The 23733-nt window shown below is 39.6% G+C and overlaps 1 protein-coding gene across 4 annotated transcripts in view; it reads left to right on the top strand.

Moving 5' to 3' along the window:
* PAFAH1B1 (platelet activating factor acetylhydrolase 1b regulatory subunit 1) overlaps positions 1-23733 on the top strand; it is a 55006-nt gene that overhangs the window by 11894 nt on the left and 19379 nt on the right. For 2 of the 4 annotated variants that reach the window (XR_015947058.1, XM_035138966.3), the window contains exons 2-3: positions 13177-13387; positions 23528-23612. Coding sequence is in view for 2 of the 4 variants with exons in the window: in XM_035138966.3 (XP_034994857.1) it covers positions 13356-13387; positions 23528-23612 (117 nt within the window). In the remaining 2 variants the exon portion in view is untranslated. Of the gene's footprint in view, positions 1-13176; positions 13388-20237; positions 20444-23527; positions 23613-23733 lie in introns of those variants that run through there. The other 2 variants (XR_015947057.1, XM_088657890.1) reach the window with 1 other exon arrangement.

Below are 23733 nucleotides of genomic sequence, written 5' to 3'. Positions count from 1 at the left end.
CTGATCTGGCAGAGCTCAGGTTCTTTAAAGAAATACGACTTTAATCAAACCATTCAGTCACCCTTTACATGAATTCAGAAAGGGGCTGTCCAATGTTTTCCTTAAGTGAAGCCACCAGTTTTCTCCAGGCCCAAATCATTGTGTCGGTGCTTGGTATTTGTGTCCTCATCAAAACTTTGAAGAACAGCAGGTAGCCAGGGTGCTTAGTACCATTTTCACTTTGAAGATGAGAATATCTTGCTCCCCTCCCCATGTCTGAAAATACTTAGTTATGTATTTGTATTTTTATATCATGCTTATGAGAGGGACCCAGTTTTAATGTTAGTTTCTAAGCATCTTTTGCATAATGAGACCACTCGTATTTTACTATGTTTTTCTGCATCATTGTTTTGGGTTAATATGCCTTCAAAACTACTGTGCCAAAATATCAACCCCCCCCCCCCGGTCCTTATATTGTGAACAGGACCTTATGACAACTCTGTGTGAAGTAAGATTACTTGTTTAAAAAATGGCAGCTTCACCATCGCTTACAAGAGATCAAGGCTTTAGGTAAGCTACTAGTAGAATTGGGATCTAAAACAACTTTTGCATTTATCTACATGAAATTGTATCCCATGGTTACAGATACTGAATGCACTAATGGGATCATAATGGAAAAGCAAAAGGGAGGAGGTGGTGCAGGAGCTTGAAAGTAAACTTCTGTGAACATTTTTACAGATAATTCTTGCTTAAAGGAGCAAAATCCCTTTACAGCTCATAAATGCTAGTGAAATGGATAGATATTTAAAATTCATTTTATTTTGTAAAAAAGTGATGCATATAACAAATCCATGATGGGAGAGTGGCTTGTCTTTGTGGGTAATTTTTTTACAAAGGAAATATCCTGTAAATTCTCCCTGAGCAATTGACAACTTGATAATCTAGTCCCATCTCAAGAGAACCTCAGAGAGAACAAATGTGTGGTACTGCTTTTGCAGAGTCAAGGGACAGTATGACCCTTCTTTTGTCTTCCAAGACATGTAAAAATGGGTTGAAATAAAGGTGATGCATAGTCTGATACTACACATACTTTGAAGTAGCCTTTCTCAGTTCCGTGGCTCTTAACCCCAGGTTGTTATGTACAGTATTGCAGTCATAGGGTTGTTGTTTTTAAATACCACCTTTAGTGGAAACCAAGGTGGAAATACAGTGGCCAGTGAGGACTAATGGTACATTTGGGTAATACTGGATTCTTTAATAACACACAAACATCATCAGTGTTGCAGACAACTAACCATTGTAAATTTGTATGTTGCTGTATATCTTGAGAATGTTTGCATAACTAACATTTCTTGTTTGGTGAAATATTTTGTTTGGTCCAGATTGAAAAGACCCCCAGTTTTGGAATGGAAATACAATAGCCTTCTAGAAAGCTAAAAACTTGGGACAAATGGAAACTAACTTCTCAACTTTTCATGTGCTTTTTCTTCTACATGATGTTCAACTGAGGCAGTCAAGAAGCAAGAGCTGAACAAGTTTCCAGAATGTACCACTGATCCAAATACCTGATGTTAGTCTCTGATTTGAAAACATTTTTTTCCAGCACAGAATTTAACACACACACCAAATTAACACCTACCTTTTCTAATTTGAATTTCAATTTGAAAACCTTTTTCTTTTTATCTAGCTTAATTTCTGTAGGTGGACTTGAATTTTTAAATTGATTAGAATAATGTGTGGAAAGTGATCCCATGAGATGGTTGATTATTTTCTGTTACCGTATTCAAATTTTGAAAACCTTTAACTCATTGCTTAAACTGCAAAATCTGCACATGGATTTTAAGTTCATTTCTTGTATAGCACTGAGTGATAGTGGGATACTACATTAATTTTTAGTAGTAAATCTCTGTATGTTACTCGTGAAAAATGTCTGCGTTTTGGTGACATTACTGAAAACATAATATTCTGCCTCTTGCACTTGTAGTATCTTCTTGCATAATGGGGGTGCCATGAAGACAGAAAATAAGATTAAAAAATGTACACAGGAAGCTGCCTTTAAAGAACTGATCCTAGTTAGGAACTTTGAAAGGAAATTGAGAACAAAGCACATGGGAAGAAAAACGGCCAGATCAAAAGCACTTCAGCCATCTTGGCACTATAGTAACCAATCAGGCCTTCCTTACAAACAGACTGAGCAGCATTGACTTTATCCCAATAAGTTGCTTTTTGAGCAAAACATTCAAGCAGGCTATAGAATTACTACCAGGTGCTCCTTATAGCTTTTCCATTGTGCTTGAAACTTTAGTAGAGTGGGCTAGAGATTTACTTTTTAAAGGACTCAGTCTGGTTCCCATGTTCGCTCTGGGACCAGTACAGCAATATATCCCTTTCAGCAACCCTGCCAACTTCTCTGATTGATCTTGAATCATAGGATCTGAGTCGGAAGGGACACTCGGGATCATCTAGTCCAACCCTTGGCAATGCCAGAGTAGGCAGTTGTCCTTTAAAAGGATAAAACCTGCAACCTTGGCATTATCAGCACCGTGCACTAACCAACTGAGTTATCTAGCTGCCAAGAAAGAGGTTCTCAAACTGGTCTGTGGACCACCAATGGTCTGCAAGCTTCATTCAGGTTAGAATAGAATAGAATAATTTATTGGCCAAGTATCAACCATACTTGGAATTTTGCTTTGACTATATTGCAATGTAAAGAAAAGAAAAAAGTACCTCATACAACCACTATTCCCCTCACAATACAACAGCACAGCGAAAAGACCCCATACCACCAACTGGCCTCCCTTCCACCCACAACTACAGATTTAACAATTTGATGGCACAAGGAAAAAAGTTATTCCTGTGCCTAGATGTTTTTGTATATAGAGTCCACAGTGTATATAGTCTCCCAGTTGAAGCAGGGAGACAGGAAATCCATCCCATTAAGTATTCATATGGATATTTAATTGTACTGAATTGCTTTTTAAATTTCTTATATTGTGTTTTACTGTACTAGAATTTGAATTCTATGGAATGCAATAAAATACAATATCTAATACTGTATAAATGAATAAAAAACACAATTAAAAAATCATGCAGAGCACAGCTCATTACAATTGCTAAAATGGCCAAAGAAATAATTTAAATAGTCCATCAAGACCGTAAGCAATTAGCAAGTGGTTTGTGGAGAAAAGAAGTTTGTAAACCACTGCTCTTAGACAGTGGTGCTTTCAGGGCAGGACTTTAAGACGAAAGTTTGGGACCCTACTCAACAGAATAAGAAAGAGGAATCCCAAGTACCTGAACATCTAATATTAGGTAAAGGCAAAGAGACCCCTGACCATTAGGTCCAGTTGTGACCGACTCTGGGGTTGTGGCGCTCATCTCGCGTTATTGGCCAAGGGAGCCGGCGTATAGCTTCCAGGTCATGTGGCCAGCATGACAAAGCCGCTTCTGGTGAACCAGAGCAGCGCACGGAAACGCCGTTTACCTTCCCGCTGTAGCGGTACCTATTTATCTACTTGCACTTTGACGTGCTTTCGAACTGCTAGGTTGGCAGGAGCTGGGACCGAACAAAGGGAGCTCACCCTGTCGCGAGGATTCGAATATTGGGTAGAAACCTTAATAAATTGGCCGGAAAGGCCATCTCATTTCCGAAGGTAAATATTAATCCCTATAGTCCTCTCTAAAGTGAATTTTATACAAAAAAATTTATGTGTTATGAGCAGGCAAGGCAGATAAAATGTTCCTGCTGCACTTGGACATTTGTTTTCAACTTTCCTGTTGTTTTGTCTTATAGTACTGGTCAGCAATCAAACCTTTGACCGCATTGTTGGCACTCTGTGCTGTACTTTTATCTGTATGAAAGATTAAGTTACCAGTATTAATATCAAAAGTGAAAGATGAAACAGCTATAACTGAAATGAAGATAGCCAGAAGTAGGTGGATGTGTTCTTGTGACTGTTTTTTCCCTTTTCTTTTTCTAAAAGAGATGTACAAGATTAAGTAATGGCAGCACAAAGGCTGGATGAACACTTTTCTTTCTGAACTCCTTAACATAGAATTGTTCTGGTATATATAATTAAGCTGGACAGGTTTAAGAGACATGTAGCTTAAAAGAGCACTAAGAAATACATGGTTGGATTTAAAAAATGTTTCCGTTTTAGAGACCTCAGAAAAGCACTCGCCACAATAAATATTAATTGGGGAGGAAAAAGGTGAATTTCCTAGTGGCTCTCCATGGCTGGTGCTGTAGGGGTTGAGTGGAGAGCAAGTAAAACCAAAGGCAATACAAATCAGTCTTTTTATTGGAGAATTTTTATGACACACATATGCACAGCCCAGTATTATGAGTTGGACCTATGTAAGACGCGGGTTGCGCTGTAAACCACAGAGCCTCTTGGGTTTGCTGATCAGAAGGTCGGCGGTTTGAATCCCCACAACGGGGTGAGCTCCCATTGCTCGGTCCCTGCTCCTGCCAACCTAGCAGTTCAAAAGCATGTCAAAGTGCAAGTAGATATGGTGTTTCCGTGCGCTGCTCTGGTTCATCAGAAGCAGCTTAGTCATGCTGGCCACATGACCCGGAAGCTGTCTGCAGACAAACGCCGGCTCTCGGCCAGTAAAGCGAGATGAGCACCGCAACCCCAGAGTTGTCTGTGACTGGACTTAACAGTCAGGGGGGTCCCTTTACCTTTAAGACAAACAAGCTTATTAAAAAAACGTAACAAGAGCCTGTTGGCTCAGTGGCCAACCAATTTCCTATGGGAAGCCTGTAAGCAGGACCTGAGCGCAACAGCACTCTGCCCACCTAAGTGTCATCTAGTGTTAGTGTTCTTTGTGTTGGGGTTTTTTAAAATATGGAAATACAGTGTGTGTGCATGAGCGCTGTTAAGTAGATGGGAGCAATAATGTGCACTCACATGGGGAAATGGGGTGTGTGTCTTTGATTTTGTTGCTGGAATTGACACTTAAATGGATCTGTTTGTGTATATTCAAGGCTCAAATTGGTTTTGCTCAAAAAACACAAAAGGCAGCTTGATTCATGCTGATGTTTGCTAAATGCTGTTAAAATACACTGCTTTCTTTTAAACAGTTTACTCTTGAATTTATCCTAGCATGGGCACCTGAATCTTGGTTGCCTCAAATCTTGATCTTTTGACCCCCTACCCTAGCCTACCACTTAAAATACTGCATCTGCTCTTGCAACAGAATGTATGTATTTCTGCTGGCGAGAGTTCAGCTGATGAGAGATGTCACTGGTAACATAAACTGCTTTACACACCTCATGAACCATGAAAGTTCTTTATATGATTTTAGAGTTGGTTTGAGCAGGGTTGTTGAGCCTTTAACAACTATTGGTTAAGTACTTTTAAACATGGAAAAACAGTTTTGGTCCCCGATTTGCTTTTGGGCCCTTCACCCCATCTGCAAAAAAGGATACAATTTTGCCAACTGTTTTTTGTTTAGCCAAGCCTATCCAGATACGTCAGTGTGCATTTTCTTATGTAATTTTAGCCTCTATATTTTTAATGCTTGATTTTATTTATTTATTCAAGAAACTTGTTTTAACATTGATGTTTATTAGGTATCCCAATGTATATATATTTTTATAAACCGCTTAGAGGCTTTATTTACAATTAAGTAGCAAACAAATAATGTTACTAAAATTATGTCACAAAGCATATGTGTGTGCCATCTCTTGCTAACATAGCAGAGGACGCTATTGGTAATAACATCCTAGCTATTCCAACAAGAATACAACATTTCATCAAATATTTTCCAGGAAAAATTGTAAGGTGGGCACTTACTGGCCAAGCTCAGGTTACATTGAGTAGGTTTTTAGAAATTTGATTTGATTTTGCTGTTCGCGTATTTTATATTTTAGCTTGTGTTGTAACTACTCCAAGCCTTTGGGACAGCATAGAATAAAAACCTAAAACAAGCTTGGGTATGAATGCTTATTGACATTTTGAATTTTTTTTTTGTTTGATTGCATTTATATTCCACTTCTCCCATAGGGGCAAGTAGCTGATACAGAATTTTTTTCTAGTTGAAAATCTAACATCTAATTATTCTCCTCAGCTTCCTGTTGTATGTGATACTTAAAGGTAAAGGGACCCCTGACCATTAGGTCCAGTCGTGACCGACTCTGGGGTTGTGGCACTCATCTCGCGTTATTGGCCGAGGGAGCCGGCGTACAGCTTCCAGGTCATGTGGCCAGCATGACAAAGCCGCTTCTGGCGAACCAGAGCAGCACACGGAAACGCCGTTTACCTTCCCGCTGTAGCGGTACCTATTTATCTACTTGTACTTTGACATGCTTACGAACTGCTAGGTTGGCAGGAGCTGGGACTGATCAGCAAGCCCTAGGCCAGGCATCCCCAAACTGCGGCCCTCCAGATGTTTTGGCCTACAACTCCCGTGATCCCTAGCTAACAGGACCAATAGTCGGGGAAGATGGGAATTGTAGTCCAAAACATCTGGAGGGCCGAAGTTTGGGGATGCCTGCCCTAGGGTCTGTGGTTTAACCCACAGCGCCACCTGCGTCCCTATGTGATGCTTAGGTCACAAATTAAGTTTTAGCTTTGTTTTTTGATTGTTTAGGGAAGTTTTTAATGTTTGATGTTTTATTCTGTTTAATATTCTGTTGGGAGCTGCCTAGAGTGGCTGGGGAAACCCAGCCAGATGGGTGGGGTATAAGTAAAATTAATTTATCATCATCATCATCATCTAAGACGGGTTTGTAGCTAATGGATGGTAGAGAATCCCAATCCTTTTCCTGCAGCAATTTTTTGGTGTTGGTAAATTGAGAGATTCTCCAATAAGTAGTCATTTGTATTATTTTGTACTGTATATGAAATATTTTGCAGGGGAGCAAAATGGTGAATAAAACTGTATTCTGCCAGTCTATTGGTTGTTGATGGACATCTTCTAGAAAGTTTTGACTGCCAATAGCATAGCAGCTCAATTGAAATTGGTGTAAATTAAGTTAGACTTCTCCACGTCTCAGAAAGCTTAACTAATGATGTAAAGCACTTTTTCGGACGACGACGACCAAGTAGCACTTGCACTCTTCTTTAAAACACATCTCAAAGTATTGGTACTGAGAAGCATTGCATTCTTGCATGGAAGCAGCTTTGGTGTCTGAATTTTTGGTGATGAATGCTTAAAAGATTTCTAACTTTCCCACACAATAACTTTGTAAGAGTGTGAGTATTTGTTTTAGTATGTAGTGGTTATAATGCTGACAACCATGAATCTAGTCCTGCACAAAATTTTTCAAAAATTAAGTCACACAGGCAGTCTGCAGCATTCTTATCTTGTTTAGAGCTACCATGGTTTAGCACTATTATGATCAGGTATATTGGGCTCCTTCTGTGCAGCACTTTTTATCCAAACCAACCAACTGCAGTTAGCTATGTTTAGTCTCAAAACAAGCCAATTTCAAATCACTGGGTATGAAGCTGGCCTTCTGAAAGTAAACCTAGTTAATGTTAACCACAGTTCCTGGTTTGGATGAAATTATAAACTACACTTAACTAAAAGCAGAAGCAAAAATTTCTGAACTCCTGCAATGCTGCTCATGAAAATTGAAGGAGAGCATGTGTACCTGGGAGGAGGCCAAGTTTTGTTCCTGTTGTATTAAGCCCCTGGTTTAGCTTTGTGTCTGAATGTGGTTACTGTGTCTATGGAAGAGGCAACTGGGGAAGCTGCACTGTCTATAAGAGTTTTATCTAACCCTAGTTTGGTTGAACTTAAAAGGCAATCTACCTACAGTACTTGAATGATGCACTGGTTGTGTGTGGATAGCCATTCATGTGGAGTAAATGCACTTTAACCAGATCAAAAGGTCAGGGTCCTTAGTCTCTCTTGGTATTAGCATATAAATAGCAGCTAATGCACCGTGGTAATTCTATTTAGACACAACTGTGTGTTTCTATAATTATTAGGAAGTGCATTTGCTTTAAAGGGGAACGTTCATGTTAGAACCATCTTTGGTTCAATGCGATTTGATTCCATGTACGTAGGTTGCACATCTTCCACAGTAAGCTCTGTGTGAGGAATTTAAACAGCAATCAAATTCAGGTGAAGAAAAGCCAATAAACAACAAGTATTTTTAAACAGGTAAAGTTTGTAGTTTGGAAGCGCAGTGTGATGACACAGGAAAAAACTTATCTCTCCCTACTTCCCCACTCTGCTTACTTGCCTGGAGTGAATTCCATGCACTTTGCTGTATGGAACCAGTGGTGACCAGGGAAGTAGTAAAATACAATACACTCTAGTTGTCATGCATTAGGGTTGCCATATGTCCGGGATTTCCCTGACACGTCTGTATTTTGGCAGCACCCCTTTCCGGGCTGATTTTTGCATTTTGGATTAAATGTCCAGGTTTGGGTTATTTATTTATTTATTACATTTTGTGTGTGTGGAGGCATGTACATGCTCAGAAGCCGCTGTGTCCCGGAACAGGAAGTGGGGTGGCCTGGAGTGGCCTTCCCAGGGCCGCACTAGGCCCCATGCTGGTCCTGGTGGCTGCCAGGCCTTGTGCAGCTTTCCCGGGGCTGCTCAGCTTCCCATCATGAGCAGGAGGCCAAAGACAGCAAAGGTAATAGAGGGGAAGGAAGAAGGAGCAGGCTGGAGAGGAAGGGGTCAGAGGCAGGGAGGGGGTGAGCGAGGGAGATGCGGGATGGTGGTGGTGGAGTGTCCTGATGGTGGGGTGTGTGTGTCTGGGTTTTTGATCCTCGGAATATGGCAGCCCTATCACACATGGCATGCTGCTGTATTGTCCAACATTTCTTTCCTCTGCCTCTCTTTATTTGATAAATTGTTCTCTTGGGAACATAGGAAGCTGCCTTACACTATTTCAGACCTTTAGTCCTTCCAGTTCATTACTGTCTACTACACTAACTGTCAGTGGGTCTTCAGGGTGTTTCTGACCAGCAGTCTCTACATTTAGGTATACTGTTGTAGGGTGATTACAACTTGATTTTGATTGATCCTCTATCTTAACCATGGTGATAATGAAATATGGAAGGTTGTGGCACGTACCGGTATTTGAGTGGAAGGTTCTTTGCTTGGGCCTCTGACAGAGAGAAAAGAGTTAAAACAGCTGATTTTGGGGGCTCTTCCCTGGCCAGACCAAATCTAGCATGGGTTGGATTCGGTGACTTACAATAACCCCTCCAGCTATATGTTTAGAATGAAGGTTGAAATAGGCTTGCTTCAAGGTTAAGAAGCACCTTGCAAAAAGATTAAAGAATTTCACTGGATGGTGCTCTTACTCTGCTTGGCATGGAGTGCAGAATATCAGGTAGGATCAAAAAAGCTGCTTAAGCTCATAAAATTGATTTGCATCTTTTAAAAACAGCTGACTCTTCATTTTGAAAGCCTCCTTAATTTCAAATGCAGTTTATTATTCAGCAAGAGTGGCTGTTGTTCAAGACAATGCAAATTCCTTTGGAGTCAAGTAATATTGGATTCGGTTTGAGACTGTTAGTATCCCAACAAAATATTGATTTGCTGCCATTAGAATTCCAACCTCCAGCTTATATGGTAAGCATTCTTCTAGTCTTCCTCCTTATGTAGGAAAATGAGAAATTTAGGATGATCAGATGGAATTCAGTAGGAGTTATGCATTAATTCTTCCCAAGCGTAGACTAGTTTAAAGTGCATAAATTATTGTAGACATCTTTTCTGTTTCTGTTTCAGAATTATGATGCAGACTTCCAGACTTGTTCGTTTGTGCTTTTGGGGAAATACTTACTAGTCACAGCCTTTATACCCCTTTCTTGAGAAAGAATGGCTTAAGAGTAATAAAAACAACACAGTCTCTACCTTCAGCTTAGAATCTGAAAAGATGTGACACAAAATAATAAAGTGATGGAGAGGGAAGAGAAAAATGACATCAGGCTCCTGATAAAAAGTCATTACAATGACCAGCTTGAAGGGAAACAAGCTGTTTATAGTAAAAAACAAAGTAGGTCTTAATGAGTCACGCCATCTTGGAAGTGACTGTAATGCAGGCAGAAGTTGTTGACTTTACAACCACCTTCCCTGACAGATGTTGCCTGCAGCTGATAGGAGTTGCAGTCTAAAGCATCTGAAGGGCACTGTGTTGGGAAAGGCTGCCTTACAGGGTGTGGCATGTTCAACCTAGCTGCATAGGCCAGTGACTTATTCCTCCCACTGCTGCGGGTAGGTTCTCAGGGGCCCAGTTGATACCATCATCCTCACAGCAGATAGTTGCTGTTCTTATAGGCAGTTGGTTCCAAAATCCTGGGGAGGGACCACCTTACCTGGCCCAGGTAGTGAAAGCAATGAGCGGATATGGTAGATCCCTTTGGCAGTTCTTTTAAAACAGGGAGGCTACAAATGGCATCTGGTAGCAGTTTGTTTTTAATGCACGTTGACCTCTTTTCCTGGATCTAATTTATTTCGATTGCCTGCTAGCTTTGGTCGCTGCTAGTGACTTGTGGCATGCAGAACTTCTTGTCAGAGTACATACATAAGAACCAGGCAGTGCTTCTGGCACTATGCAGGATGATGACACTGCTGTTTACACAGCAGCAACACCTGCAGTACTTGGATTCCTTCTAAGATCATAGAGGCAGCTCTTTGTCGAAATGGCACATCTGTCCTTGCTGAGAACTGCAGCAGTGGAATGATGCCAGTTGAGAGAAGAGGCACTGTGTGTGTGTGTGTGTGTGTGTGTGTGTGTGTGTGTGTGGCCAACCCAACAACAAATATTCTGTCTGACTCCTAAAATGATAGCAAATTGTTATCATAGGTGAAAGAGTCAACCCTCTATCCGACCCCATGCAAGCTCTGCTGAGAATCTTTAAATGTTCATGACTTCTCATATTGGGGGAATTAAAAAAGAGTCTCCAAAGTAGTGCTAATAAGAACTCTAATGAAGTTAGCATCTGTAAAAGAATGCTAAAATTCTTGAGGAGCTGAATTGCTTTCTGTGTGCAAAATTCCAGGAAAAGTCTCAAGTGTTTCATGTTTACCAACTGTAGTTTGACACCCAAGTTTTATGAAAAACTATGTAGATACAGTAAGCTTGCAACTTACTGGCATTTAACTTGTGTGCATTCAGCTTCATGCTCTTGGTAATTTAAAAAGTGGGGGGGGGGGGCAGGTGCCTGAGGAAAAAAGACTTTGGCAACCCCACATGCCATTGAATCCAATGTGTTTTGACTATATGCGATTTTGGCTTTAGGCGAGATCGTGGAATGTAAGCCCCGCGTAAGTTGTGGGCTTGCTTCACAAGTTGACTATACAGTATACCGTACTTAAAAAAAGGACACACAAAGTATCTCAAGCTGATATTGAGCAGCTCTTTTCTTCCTCGTTGATCATTTTAAAAATAGCATTTAGGCAGAGCTTTAGGTGGGTTGGTATTATCCTAATGCATATGGGGTAAGTAAGGCCATCTAGTGAGCTCATGGCAAAGTTAACACTTGGTGTAGATACTTAAAGTTGTGTTTTCTTTTTTAAAAAATAATTTTGTTGTGCTGTTGCTTGGATATTGCTATGCATTAAACCAGTGCTTTTTTCTGGGAGTACGCGGGGGTATGCATACTCCTAAACATTTTGTGAATTTAAATTTGGCCTCATTGAGGGGCAGCATTTCAACATGAGTAGGAAAATGAGAGTACCCCTAAACATGAAACTCTTCTCCCCAAAGTGCCACCTTTATACCACCAAGGAAAGTTGGTATGGACTAGTTTCATTGAGGTGTGTAGTAAACCTGTGTCTGAGTTGTACCACTTCAGTCTGGTGTTGTTGTTTTTTGCTGCACTTAATCTTTGCTGCACTTTATCAACTGAAAATAATGGATAATCACAAATCTCCCTTTAAAGGTTTCACTGATAGTTGTTTTTGTAGGACTGGCCTAGGAGAGGTTCTATGGATTGAGTGTGTGGCAGTTTGGCAAAGTAACCCTGCCATTCTGGTGTCATCAAGGCTTCAGATTTCACAAGAGAGACAGTGACAACATACAAAAATAACGTAAAAGTGAATGCTTTTTCATAGAATCGTAGAGTTGAAAAGAACCACAAGGGTAATCTAGTCCAACCCCCTGAAATGCAGGAATCTTTTTACCCACAGAGGGTTGAATCCATGGCCTTGAGATTGAGTCTTATGCTCTACCGACTGAGCTGTCCTGTCTGTACCCCATAAAGAAGTGAAGTGTTCAATGATAGCTGTTAACTCATTAATTTATTTAATTACTTGAGTTCTTGGGTCACTATGGTACTCTGTAACCTGCCTGTTAATCTTTTGCATGTTGAATGTAGTAATAATGTTATTGGACTATTGTCTGTAGTTCACTGGGTTTTGGCTGATGAGTCATGACTTGAAACTTGCTCCCTAATTTGTATTGGATTGTATTAGTGGTGTCAATACCATTTTCAGTTTTAAAACTGTTTTAAGAGGAGGAGAGAACATTTTTATACTGTAAGACTGACTGTTTTTACAGTTGTTTCTACTTCTTGGAGACCCCTGCCTACAACTGGAGTTCTGTGGGAAGGTAGCTAAGGGTCTCTAGCAAACTAATTTACACCTCATCAAGTGATGATTCCCTTAATTATTAAACCAGTACAAAGCCAATATAAAGCTTGGCATGTGTCCACCACATACTGAGAGAAAGAAAGAGCATGAGGAGCAAGGTGGAGTAGTAAAAATAAAACAAAATAGTGATTTTCATATGGCAGGATGAAGCTAAAGGTTGTCCTCATTCTATAGGTCAACCCTAGTAGAATTACAAAAGTATTTATTACGTTTTCTGCACTCTGTATAGTTGTTGCTTTTCTCTCTTTGTTATGATGGATGAGAAAATTATATGCAACCCTTACTTTTCTCAGCTTCTACCAACAAGACTTACTTTTTTGCCCAGGTATAGGATCAGCCCGTTTAATGTGTTTGAACTTATTGTTTTTTCTGTGTTAGATGCTTTTATGTTTTATTAGCTATGTTTTATTAGCTGTGTGTTAGATGCTTTTATGTTTTATTAGCTATAGGCTGTAATTGTCTTTTAATAGAATATTGTACACTGCTTAAGAGTTTTAAAAAAACCTATTCAGCAGTTTATAAATGTTTTCAACAAATAAATAAAAATAAATTTTGTCTAATGAGTAGTCAGTACTTTGTGCAATTATTGCTATGAACAACTTCTGCAACACAAACTCTTTCATTTTCTAGATGGAATGAATCTTCCTTGTTGAATGCATCCTGTCTGCTTGGTGGAGTTTACTTGTGGAGACACATTGTCCTTTGGGTTGAAGCCACTTTGTGGCAGACTGAATTGTGGATCCCAGAATCCCAAGCTGCTTGACGAGGAGGAGACAGCTGAATCACGTTAACTTGACATCACAGCCACAATGGTGCTGTCACAGAGGCAACGAGATGAACTGTGAGTAGCTCGAGAATATTAATCTTACCTTGCTTTCAGTTGGCTGTTATGGATCGGACACGATCATGTTGTCTTAACCAGTTTTAAAGCTTTCTGTAGGCATCTTAATCAGAATGCACTAGACATTAGTTTTTAAAAAATAATTAAAAAAATAGATCTGGCCACAAAGCAAGAATGAATAAATGGGTTTAGTAATTTTGTGGGATGCTCCAAATGCTGGAGCTAAGCAGTGTGCTGGCCATGATGTTAATTTGTTTTTTGGGAGATGGGTGGGCATGGGATGGAATTTGTACTCTGAAAAAAAAAACCCTTCCTACTCAACTTGGCATGCTTTGTAAGCACATGTCTGATATGCTTCTGTTAACTTTGAAGCTGTGGTTGTGGGCTCTTCCACATGGGATATCAGGAGTGGGGCAGGTGGGAATGGCTTGGGAAAAACTGCCTTGCAGGCCAAATTGGAACCCAGTTACCCCACATTCTGGAGGTTCCTTACTCATGCTACAGAAGGTCCTTACAAGAAATAGGTGGCAAGTCAAGTTCTTTTCAGGTTTATTTTTACTGCTCAGAGGGCTGTCTCTGCCAAGTCTTCAATCTAGACTGAGCATTTTGTTCCTGCTGCTGCTGCTTTAATGATTGTTGATGCAAGAATGAAATTTTTGTTTTATTGTAGACCATCCTTAGTGCCCCTGATTGGTTGGGCATACATTCTTTATAAAAAGAAAAACAGACCTATCAAAAACCTATACAGAAAAGTCTGAGTACATTCCTGACTCCCTGTTTTTCTTCCCTATCTGCCTGTCATTTGCCCCAGATTTTTTATATTGTGAGGTTGTGGACTGGAACATGAGTGTTTTGCTTGTACAATATCTAATACATTTCCCCCTTAAATATTTTCAACCCACACTTCAGTTATAGTGGTAGGACTGTTTACAAACTTAATTGTTTTATTCTAACTCAGGCATAGGCAAACTCAGCCCTCCATTTGTCCTCCTAGCTAACAGGACCAGTGGTCAGGGATGATGGGAGTTGTAGTCCCAAAACATCTGGAGGGCCAAGTTTGCCTTTGCCTGTTCTAACTTGAATACCAAACCAGCTCTTCTCAGTTGGGCCTGAAAACTGGGTAGGAACTGTTGCAGTTTTCAAAGTATGGCTAATACCCATGCCCAGTCCCAGTCCCAGTCTGCAGAATATGGTTTCTATATTGCTAACAAAAGTTTGTGAATGGAGAAGAATAAATAATTGTAATGCTCACTTGAGGAAGGGTTTATTTGCCACAAATGTACACCTATTGCAATTGCTGGTGCACATTTTTCTGTATTTGGGGGGTTTGAAGCAGAGTTGGTTTGCATATTCCAAGGAGAGCATTTAGTGAGTAGAATGTCTTTGAGTTCTATTAACTGGATAAGCAAGATAAGGATTCACTGAGGCTGAGAACACTTGCTCACAAAGGGCACTGCTTTTCTGTTTCTGCATGAGTTGGTGGTAGACAAAATTATTTGATACTCCTGTTAAGATACTTACGGCATTCCAAGAACTTAACACTGTATGTTAAGCAAACCTGTAATGCTGGCAGGGTGATCTTTCATCAGTATTTGAACAGTTAACCGATTGGTCAGTTAATTGCTAACTGATCTGCTGACAAATATTGTCCTGCTTCAGCCAGCCAAGTAAATGCCAGGTCCCTTTCATTTAGGCCACAGTCTACCTTGACTGTCAGAGCACCATCTGTTAGAACAGGGGTGTCTCTTTTGTCCTCATCACTGCAGGGGTCAATATCTGATGCTTTGCACTGACATGCATGCTAATCTCTGGAGCATGTGCCAGCATTGTGATGTCTGCTGCTGTTAAATTGACTTCTTGCTTTGCCCATTCTTGGTCACATGGTAGCTCAAAAACAACTGCAAATGGTTGGAATAAAGACCGTGTGTTCTGAAGTTTTAACTGCATAACATCTGCAAATAGGATGACAAATTATGTGACAAATGCTGAATTTCTATTTCCACGATTGATTTCATTGATTAAAAACATCGTCTAGTAATGGCTCTGCTGGCAGTCATGAGGAGGAGCAGAAAGCTATGCAGAGCCTGAAGCTTGTACCCACACTTTCAACCCTATCTCTGCAAGATTTTAAAAAAAAGAGAAACAAAGTTCTGTGCCTTCCACAAATTAGTGTATTTTTACACCCACACCCACACACCTGTTTACAAGGGAAGGTGACTCCTAGCCTGCACAGTGCCTCTGATGACTACAGCATCTGATGACTAAACAGCATTTAAATGAAGGTGTGGTTGAACAGCCTGCCCACACTTTTGCTTGTAACAGAAACTAAAATTGTTTTCAGGAGTTGAACTGGAGTCATGGTCTACACATGCAGGAGAATTAGGTGGGAGGGAATGCCACTTCTCATTGCTCTCCTGTGTGCTAAGGGTCTTCCAGGTCTTCCAGGTAAAAGTTACCAGGGATACCCTGTGGTATTAGTTTTGATTGCAGAGCATTTTTAATACAGTGAAGCATTCAGAAACTGATCCGGCCACAGTTTGAAATGAGAATAGTCCATTCTGCCACTTCATTTTTGCTGCATGTAAAGACCAGGCATAACAGTTTGTTGCTGCATCTCTTTGGGCTGTGTTACGTTATCACAGTGTGTAAGTGCATGTGCTCCATAACTGTGAAACCCCTTACACTGCTCTTCCTGGGATTGGTGATGATGTGTGTCAAGGTTAACTTCTGTTTCCTGGTCTTTCATTTTAAGAAATAGTGATTGCCTCCAAGCCTTGCAGAATTTAGTCAACCCTGCTGTGAGCAGATACAGATATAAGGTGGGATATAGAATAGTCCAGTATTTTAAGGAATACATGAAAATGTCTGCAAAGTACTTCCAACATTTGATTTTGACCCTGTAAATCAGTGACGGCCAAACTTGGCCCTCCAGTTGTTTTGGGACTACAATTTTCATCATCCCTGACCACTGGTCCTGTTTGGCCATCACTGCTGTAAATGAATATTATTATTCTAGCCCATGTCTGTCAACACTTGCAATGAAAATGCCCCTGTAGACCAGCAACACCTGTGTGCAGGTAGGTGATATAGCCAAAACAAAGACAATGAAGCCCCCAAAGCAAGCGTCAACGTACCCTCATTTTTTAGTTTTGTTTTATTGAATGTATATCCCACCTTTTCTCCAAGGAGCTCAAGGTGGTGTCCATGGTTCTGGCACCCATTTAATCATCAAAACCAACCCTGTGAAGTGAGGTAGGCTGAGGCAGTGACTGGTCCCCAAAGTCGCCCAGTGAACTTTGTGGCCAAGTGGGTATTTGAACCCTGATCTCCCAGATCCTAATTTGATACTCCAACCCACTACACCACACTAGCTCTCAGAGTTAACATGTTGGCTTGTTAGCCATTTATAGGTTTGAGAGATTCATTTTGTTTTTGTTCCATCTGGTAAGGGTGGGGCTGCCTCAAATTAGCAGGTGTGACGTTGCAGAGGAACAACAAACACAAGGAACTTGTGCATCCTGTTACTGCTCAGCAAGGGTGCATCTGAAGATGTCAGGCCAATGCAGTGCAGGTTTTGCAGACATCCTCGTGTGCATGATACTTCATGACAGGAGGACAGAGTTGTGAAAAAGGCATTAGATTAATGTTCATCTAACTCGCATTTGATAAGTGAGTCGGTGATTTTTTTGTAAGTCTGTAGGCACCCTGCTATGAACCTAGTCATTATAAAAAGCAATAATAAATGAGCAGTAGGAATGCCAGTACTCGTGTTGTTTTAAATCAGCGGTTGCTAACCAGTGGGCTTCTGGAAGTTGTTGGACTCCCATCCTCCAGCAAGATATTGGGAGTTAGAGTCCAGCAACATATGAAGGACCACATTTTCCTTTCACCTGCTTTAAACCACAGCTTAAATTAGACCTAGCATCCTCTTAGTGCAGACCTGCCAAGCCAATGCAATGCAGTTCTTAAACTGTGAGTTAAAGTGAACGAGTAATGTGCTGGTGGTGCATGCTGCTCAATAGTCTCAGTGCTGCTGCTTCCCTGGTCTTTTCTTCAGTGCACCAGGGAGCAAGCAAACCAGAGGCTGGCTTGATGTTAAAGTGTGAGTCAGCACTCAGGAATTTTTCTCTCCTAACCATGATGTTAAACCAAGGTTTGTTCTTGGCTTGCTGTCATGGCTTGCTAGTAGTGCCTGTTCATGTCTAATGGCAAATCAGTCTCTGTGTTTTATTTCCTCCCTAGAAAACTGAAGAAAGGAGTGAAGCATGTTTTGCTTGTTCATCTTAAAGCATGGTTTAAAATAAACTAAGGTTTAATGTGATTGTTAATTGGGACACCCCCTATCACAGGGAAAGCCCAAAATTTCCAGTCCCTGTTATATTTATTCCACTGAATAATTAAACTAAGTGCCTTCATATATAGAGAGAGAGAGAGGAAGAGGAAGAGGGAGCATGAGAAATCTTTTAAAAAAATAAAAGGGAAAAAATCCATTATAGCACAAATTGACATTAAGAATGGGGATATTCTCATTCTCCTGTTGACATTTAGAGATGCAGATGCTTCATGATCTCTGCTCCACCCAACAAAGAGCAGATTCTGGGCCAGGAGGCAGTTCCTTCCAACAGTTATTGTACTGGGACCTCTGTAGTAAATAGTCTTAGGTTCCAGGTGGCCTTGTCTCTGGTGATGCATGTTAGCTTTGTTAAATTTCTTGCAGGCCAATTTGAAGAGAGGTTCAATTGAACCATTCTCATCTTGTCCTGCTTGTCCATTGTTCTTAAAACACCAGAGAAGGGAGTTTAAGCCAGCTTTGCAACTCTGCTAAAAGCTCTCTGAAGTGGAAAGGTTTTCAATCTGCCTTCAAAAGGCTGGAAGAAGTTGCCAAGGGAAAATTTTGGGGTAGGAAGTTCATAACTGCCATATCACTGCCAAGAAGCGACTAGATCAGTCTTCACCATCTTGGTGCCATTTGGGTTTTTCAGACTCCCAACAATCGTTAGCCCCTGGCTGGAATGGCCAATGGCCACAGGTGATGAGAATCGTAGTCAGCAAAACATTTGGAGGGCACCAAATGGGTGAATGCTGGTCTAGATCATATGACCATGCACAGTACCTCAGATAGCAGGAACATTTGCAAAGGAGACTCTGGATGGTCCTAATGTATAGAGGAGTGTCTTGTAACCAGTTTTTATTTATTTATTTATATGAAGTTCCTGGAAGCAGTCATTGAAGGATTTGGTGTGAGGTGTCAGAAAATATGCTGATGACACCCAAGGTGGTTACATTGAGTTAAGACCTAAATCACCTGGGACCCCCCAAGGATTTGAAAGAGCTCATTCTCCCATACTGATCTGTTCATCTCTTTAGATTGGCAAATGAGGCCTTCCCGTTGGTTCCTTCTTTGGATGAGATAGGAGGTCTGGGATCTGGGGAAGGATCTTCAGTGGTGCTCTGAGTATATGTAACTCTCCACTGAGACCAGGGTGGATAAAAATAAAAAAAATCGGCATTTTTTATTTAAATCGGATTTTTTTTTATTTAAATCAGATTTTTTAAAAAATAAAATGCTTTTTGAGGAAAATATATTACCATCCAAAGGTTATTCCATCATGAAATAAAGATTAGTTTTTTAATTATGTAGAATAAGGTTGTATATGTTTAATTTTTTTTGGGTAAATAAATTCCATTAATCCATTCACAATGTCATGCTCTTCCAGAGGTTTTTGTAAGATTATTGGGCAGTTTCTCTGCCTGCAAGATATTATCACAGATGCTTGGTTTATTTTGCAGTTCTCAAAACTGAATTTGACTCCACAGAGATCACATGCCTCTTCTTCACAGCAAAAATGTTATAACATGAACAGAGTTAAGAAAAAATATCCTTAATCCTATTGTTCTACAAACCTATGAATACAGCATCAACCCCTTCAGTGCTAAGTTTCAAGAAGTTCAGTGAATAGAATAGAAACAATATTTTTCTGATTGTTTGGAGTGGATAGTATGTAAGTTTTTCATGTGTAGGCTGGGCTGACAGTCTAAGTTTCTTAAAATATATATATTTTGTTTTTGTTTAGCCAAATTAGTTAACAAACATGGATGTTTGTTTAAGCAAATAACATATGCTGTAATGTTATTGTTTTAGTTGAATAAATCTTTTTAAATTGTTATTATTAAGGTAATGATTATTTTTCTCCTTCCTAAGTACAACAGAAAAATTGTCCAAATACAGTATGAATGATTAACCTATTAAACTGGGGATAAAAAAACTAATATGAAAAGTTGTTATTCTAAAAATCTTCATCTACCAGCATATTAAAGTTATACCAGCAAGAATTAGTCTTTATGTAGAAAACTATGATTTAAATCAAGCCTTACTGACTAGTGATTTAAATCAGTTTGATTTAAATCAAATCCACCCTGACTGAGACACATGTTTCCATTTCGTATTTTAAACAAGAAGTAAGGTCCCAACTTTTACCAAGATTTTGGAGGGGAGTAGTAGGGCTTTGACGAGTTTTTCTTCTTTTGTACTGTTTGTTTTTATAAAGTTGCTTTCTACATTGTAATTTTGATTCAGTGATTTTTTTAAAAATTAAATTCCTACTTGTTCTATTTTTGCGCACCATTCTGTGAATGTAGGGGTGTGTGACGAACACACAAAATATGAAATAAAAGATATGGGAGGGAATGTTGCTTCAGATACTCATGCTAAGTAAGACTTTTAGGGTCAAAACCAGCACTTCAAGTTGAAGATGGAAACAGGTGTTGTGTGGTCCTTCGTGTACCAGTTACAAATACAGATGCTGGCGTTTTTGACCTGTTGAAGCTTTTGAATTCTCTTCAAATGCAGATTTGCACAGAGTGCATTAGAGTGATAGGGCAGATATCTCTTACCAAGGCAAGGGTACAGCTGGCGTGCTTTGTGAAGAAAAAGGCACTCTGCACCACAGCCACCTCTTAGGAATCATAGAGAAGCCCCATTCTGTGGATCAGCAGTTCAAGGATGGATATGATGGATATGATGGATATGGATATGATGGATACGCCACTGTCCAGGTCCTGTTCACTAATTCGTTTTTTTTTTAAAAAAATAATCATTTTAAAATTCATTTTTATTAATTTTCCAATAAAAACAGCTAATTAACATATAATCATAATCATAATCCAATTAAAAACAATAAACTAAAATAAAAAGACCAAATTGTAATCCGAATTATTAATTGATTTTTTCCGGGCTTCCCATAGTCTGGACTGCTTGAAGAATATCTTCCATATCTCGTTCCTGCCTCCTTCTTGCTCTGTCTATTTACCAGTGCAGCTTTTCCTGACTTCATTCCAATCTTCCAATCCAGGCTGTTGTCCTAGTCCTCATTTAAAGTTTAGTGACGCAGCAACTCCTGTGTTATTAAGGTGTAAGTTACTCTCATCCGGGCTGCAGTCCAAGTCTGTCACTTGATGTAAAGCATACTGTTTGCATCTTGCAATGTACCGGTAAATAAACTATTCCACAGATATAAATCATTTGATGATTGATCGGCTTTTGGAGACATTTCCCCCTCCTGGGCCCTAGGAGGGGGGCTGCTAGACATCCATTTAGCCTTCTCTCTAGCACTTAATGAAAAAACTCTGCAAACAGCTGCACTGCATGTTATCCCTAATTATTATCTCAAATCACTACAAAGTCAGCCAGCAAGCATCTCCACTTCCTTCGAAACAGGGAGGAACTTGCATTTTTCTGAGCTGCGTCATTAACAAGCGCCATCTTGTTTCTTCTTTTCTTTATCAAATCTCTCAAACCAAATAAAGCTGTGAAATTGAATATCCAATTATAAATAGAAGTCCATCTGTACTCCTCAAAATAAATCAGGTTTCTTAATGAGGCTTGGCATAGAAAAACCAATTGTAAGTATTGTGAAGAGAAAAAAAAGATCGTACCAAGACCACCTTAGTTCAAACACCATGACGAGAATCTCTTTGAATTTCGAGCCTTGAAGTCCTAGCCAAGGACTGTACAAATCTGAAGGTTTTTTCTCAGTCTTCTTCGGTCCAGACTATGTCTGTTTATTGTCCAAATTTAATTATTTTATCAAACAGATATTTCCGGCTATGAGAGTGGCTTTGGAGAGTGCTCTGTGACCCAGTGTCCTGCCACCTGCACCTTGATGCAAGCTGACAATCTCGGACAATCTGCGGGTCTTCGAGACAGTTCCCCCCCCCATCCTGGGGAGTCTGCCAGGGCTAATTACCCCTATATCAGCCCTGAATTACTGACACGGCTGGGGTCCGATCGTATGGGAGTCAGCCATTTCCCACTGCCGGAAACAGGAAGCCCTGTTCATTAATTTCTTGATCAAAAAATCCTACACTTCCCATCACTTCTGTCACACCTGGGTTGAGTTTCAGTTTATTGGTTCTCAGCCAGCTCATTACTGGTTCCAAGCAATGATTCAGGGTTTCCACTGCCGCAGTGGGATTTAAGAAAAAGCATAATTGAATTTCATCAGCAACACTGATGATGGTAAACTCCAGATCCTTGGACAACCACCTCCAGTTAGCAATGTCTAGATATTTGAGTAATAGGAAAAGCCCCTGAGATTATTTGCATTGGTCAGAAGAGGATATCTCCCATGCCGCCTGGCACAACAGTAGAAAACTCACCTAACCACAAGGGAACCGTAGCAAAATTCCCCATTCCTATTAGGTGGTCTAGGATGATACCATGGTCTCTTAAGCATCCGAGAAGTTAAGGCAAAACAACAAGAATGTTTTTCTCAATCAATGTCCTGGCAGTAGATAACTATTCTCCTACAGCATGCTAGGAACCTTTTTTTATACTACAGTGAGTATGGAGGGAAGTTATAAGGACCACCGGAAAGTTCAACAAACCATTGTGCACAAAATCCAAATCAGAACTAGCCATTAGTCATAATTTCCCTTTCAAAGAAAAAGGGAAGGAGTATTCTTTTACTTGTTCCAGTCAAATATGTTTGGGTGCATAGCTTTGTGGATGGGAGGGGGAGAGAAATTTCTACAGAATTATAAAAAGAATATTAAGGCATGAAATTTACAGCTTGTACAAATATAAAAGAGAACATGATGAAGATAATATATAGGTGGCATTTTACACCGGAAAAGATAGCAAAAAATTATAAAACCAATTCGAAAGAATGTTGGAAATGCAAAGAGAAATTAGGAAATTATTTCCATTGCTGGTGGCAGTGTGAATATATGAATTTTGGAATAATGTGTATGAAAAGTTAAAAAAGATGCTTAAGTTTACATTTGAGAAAAAAACAGAAATACTTTTATTAAGTATGGTGCCAGATAATTTCCCTAATGACAGGAAAAATATATTACTATATGCATGTGCAGCAGCTCGACTCCTTATAGCAAAGAATTGGAAAGGGGAGAAAGTACTAACAATTGGCGAATGGCAAGAAAAATTAGTGGAATTCATGAACTTGGCAAAGATGACAGCAGCAATTAGAAATATTTCGATACAGAAAAGCAAGGCAGAATGGAAATATGTTGAAGAGTATTTAAAAAAAGAAAAGATAAATACAAATCTGGTGATATGCTTCGATTAAAATACATATAGAATGAGCAACAAACGGATAATAAATAGAGGAAAGGCCAATTTAGCAGATAATATGTGGACAGAGATAAGTATATATGGATATATTGGTGCCAAAAAAAAAAAGATAGAGTAGGATAAGGAAGAACTGACAAAGGGAAGTGATGTTCAAACAATAGGAAGTGTTTTTTATCTGTACTGTATTTCTATGTTTATGTATGTGCTGCTCTTACATGTATGTATGTGTACATATATCTCATATGCATATGTATGTGCATGGGTATATGTATATATGTATATACTATATTCTTTTTCTTTTTTCTTTCTTTCCCTTTTCCTTTTTCTACTTTATTTTTCCCCTGTGTATTTATTCTTCTTTTTCTGTTTGGATTTTTTTCTTCTTCTTTTGATTTGGAGTTGTTTTTTGTAATTCTAATGTATAATTTATGATTTACGATTTACGATTCTGTTTTGTAATTACGAAATACGAAATAAAGGCTTTTTTAAGTTCAAAAAAAGAGGAAAAAAAGAATATTAACTAAAGATCTAAATATGACTTCGTTTAGAAATCGAGCGATAGCAGATTACCTTCGTTCTAATGGCTATGAAGAGGCATACTCTGTTTTTAAAAAGGAAGCAGAGCTTGATGTGGTGAGTACAGACTTCATATTCCTTGTGTGATGCTCCTGATTAACCTTTCTGTATGCAGTAACTTTCCAAATAGAGGTAATGGAATGGAATGCTCACAACTCTCCGCAATTAACCTGAATGG

Source organism: Zootoca vivipara, chromosome 14 (assembly GCF_965207765.1).
Source record: "Zootoca vivipara chromosome 14, rZooViv2.hap1.1, whole genome shotgun sequence".
NCBI classification, from domain to species: domain Eukaryota; kingdom Metazoa; phylum Chordata; class Lepidosauria; order Squamata; family Lacertidae; genus Zootoca; species Zootoca vivipara.
The sequence above is the reverse complement of the archived record's forward strand: the minus strand, read 5'-3'. Positions and strand labels throughout refer to the sequence as shown.